This window comes from Talpa occidentalis, unplaced genomic scaffold (genome assembly GCF_014898055.3).
Source record: "Talpa occidentalis isolate TD23 unplaced genomic scaffold, MPIMG_talOcc4v2.1 talOcc4.3, whole genome shotgun sequence".
Lineage (NCBI taxonomy): Eukaryota > Metazoa > Chordata > Mammalia > Eulipotyphla > Talpidae > Talpa > Talpa occidentalis.
The window spans coordinates 2,715,009-2,716,591 of record NW_023603184.1 but is presented as its reverse complement, the minus strand read 5'-3'; the positions used below and the strand labels follow the sequence as shown (position 1 = coordinate 2,716,591).

General features: G+C 38.5%; 1 protein-coding gene across 1 annotated transcript; it reads right to left on the bottom strand.

Moving 5' to 3' along the window:
• Nucleotides 1-249: 249 nt before the first annotated feature.
• On the bottom strand, nucleotides 250-1,206 carry LOC119254262 (olfactory receptor 10AG1-like). Its single transcript, XM_037521377.1, has one exon. It carries the CDS (start codon nucleotides 1,204-1,206, stop codon nucleotides 250-252), a length of 957 nt encoding a protein of 318 aa, XP_037377274.1.
• Nucleotides 1,207-1,583: the final 377 nt, after the last annotated feature.

The following is a 1,583-nucleotide window of genomic DNA, read 5'->3' as shown; positions in this document are numbered from 1 at the left end:
CCAGGGAGCAGCCGGGGATCGAACCAGTGTTGCAGAGGCTGCGGGCAGCTGTGCAACCCAGCGCTCAACCGCTGAGCCACCGGGGAGGCCCTGGGTATTTATTTTTCTTAAAAAACAGCTGAGCTTATTTTGTGAGAGATGAAAATATGAGATCATTCCTTCAGAATAACTCAGATTTTAGCATAATTGACGATAAGCAAATGAAGGTATGAAAAATAGAAACAATTTTAAGGGTGTTATGTTTCTGAGTCACAGCACAATACATTTTTGTAGGAATTTCTCCAACGCCACCATAACATCTTTGTTTCGCAGACAATAAATAATGGGGTTTAACATTGGTATGAAGATGGTATAAAAAAGAGAGAGGAATTTGTCTACTCCTGTTGAGTGGCTGGACTTGGGTTTCATATACACAATGATGCCTGATAAAAAGAATAAAGTCACAACTGTGAGATGGGAACAACAAGTCGAGAAGGCCTTGGCTCTCCCAGTTGCTGATGGCAGCTTCAGGATGGTGGAGATTATTTTCACATAAGATCCAAGTATCAGAAAAGAAAGTATACTGCCAACTAATGCAGCAAGCACATAACTTAGCATTTCAACCATGACGGCATCCCCACAAATAAGCTGTATGACTGGAGGTGAATCACAGAAAAAGTGATTCAACTGGTTACATCCACAGAAGGGTGAAGAGAAGACCACAGAGATGAACCCTATGTGTATTGGAATAGCAATGGTCCAGCAGGCAACTGCCAGTTGAACAGACAGCCTATTGTTCATGATGACAGGGTAGAGTAATGGGTTGCAAATGGCAACATACCTGTCATAAGCCATGGCAGTGAGAATAAAACACTCAGTATCTACAAAGATCTGAAAGAAAAACATTTGAATAGCACAGGCCAGAAAGGGAATTTTTCCATAGTGTCTACAGAGATCTGTTAATAATCTGGGAACAGTAACTGACACATAACAAATTTCCAAAAAAGAAAAATTCCTAAGGAAGAAATACATGGGGGTCTGTAGGGAAGGATCAACCTTAGTTATCATGATAATGAGACTATTTCCCATAAGAATAAATACATAGATTATAAAAATTAGACCAAAAAGAAATCCTTGAAGGTTGGGAACATCAGAAAACCCAATCAGGATGAATTCCACCAATGTAGTGAAGTTCCCCAGTGGGGAATTTTGTCCTGTGCATTCCATCTATGAACAAAATGATTTCAAACCTTGGAAGTCATTTCAAATCTTTGGTTTGGGCTGAAAGACCAATGGTTTGGGACACATTATATCACTGGTTTCAGATCCACTGACACAGAACAGATATCCAGTTTCCTTGTTTGCATTACACTTTGGGGAATGCATTTCAAATTCAAGGTCCTAAATTGCAGAATATTAAAAGAGATAATCTATTTTCATGATCACATTTAAAATTATAGATATATTATTAACACTAAATATAGATGACATTAAAATAAGGGCGAACATGTCAGATACCTCTTCTCAAACAGCTCTAGGTAACCTGGGACCTTCTTTGACAAACGTTTCATTTGGTCCTATTTGGTATTTATTTCTTTTTTTTT

Bases quoted from the DNA above. Each gene is read 5' to 3' on its own strand.
- LOC119254262 (XM_037521377.1), bottom strand. From the start codon at position 1,206: ATGGAATGCACAGGACAAAATTCCCCACTGGGGAACTTCACTACATTG.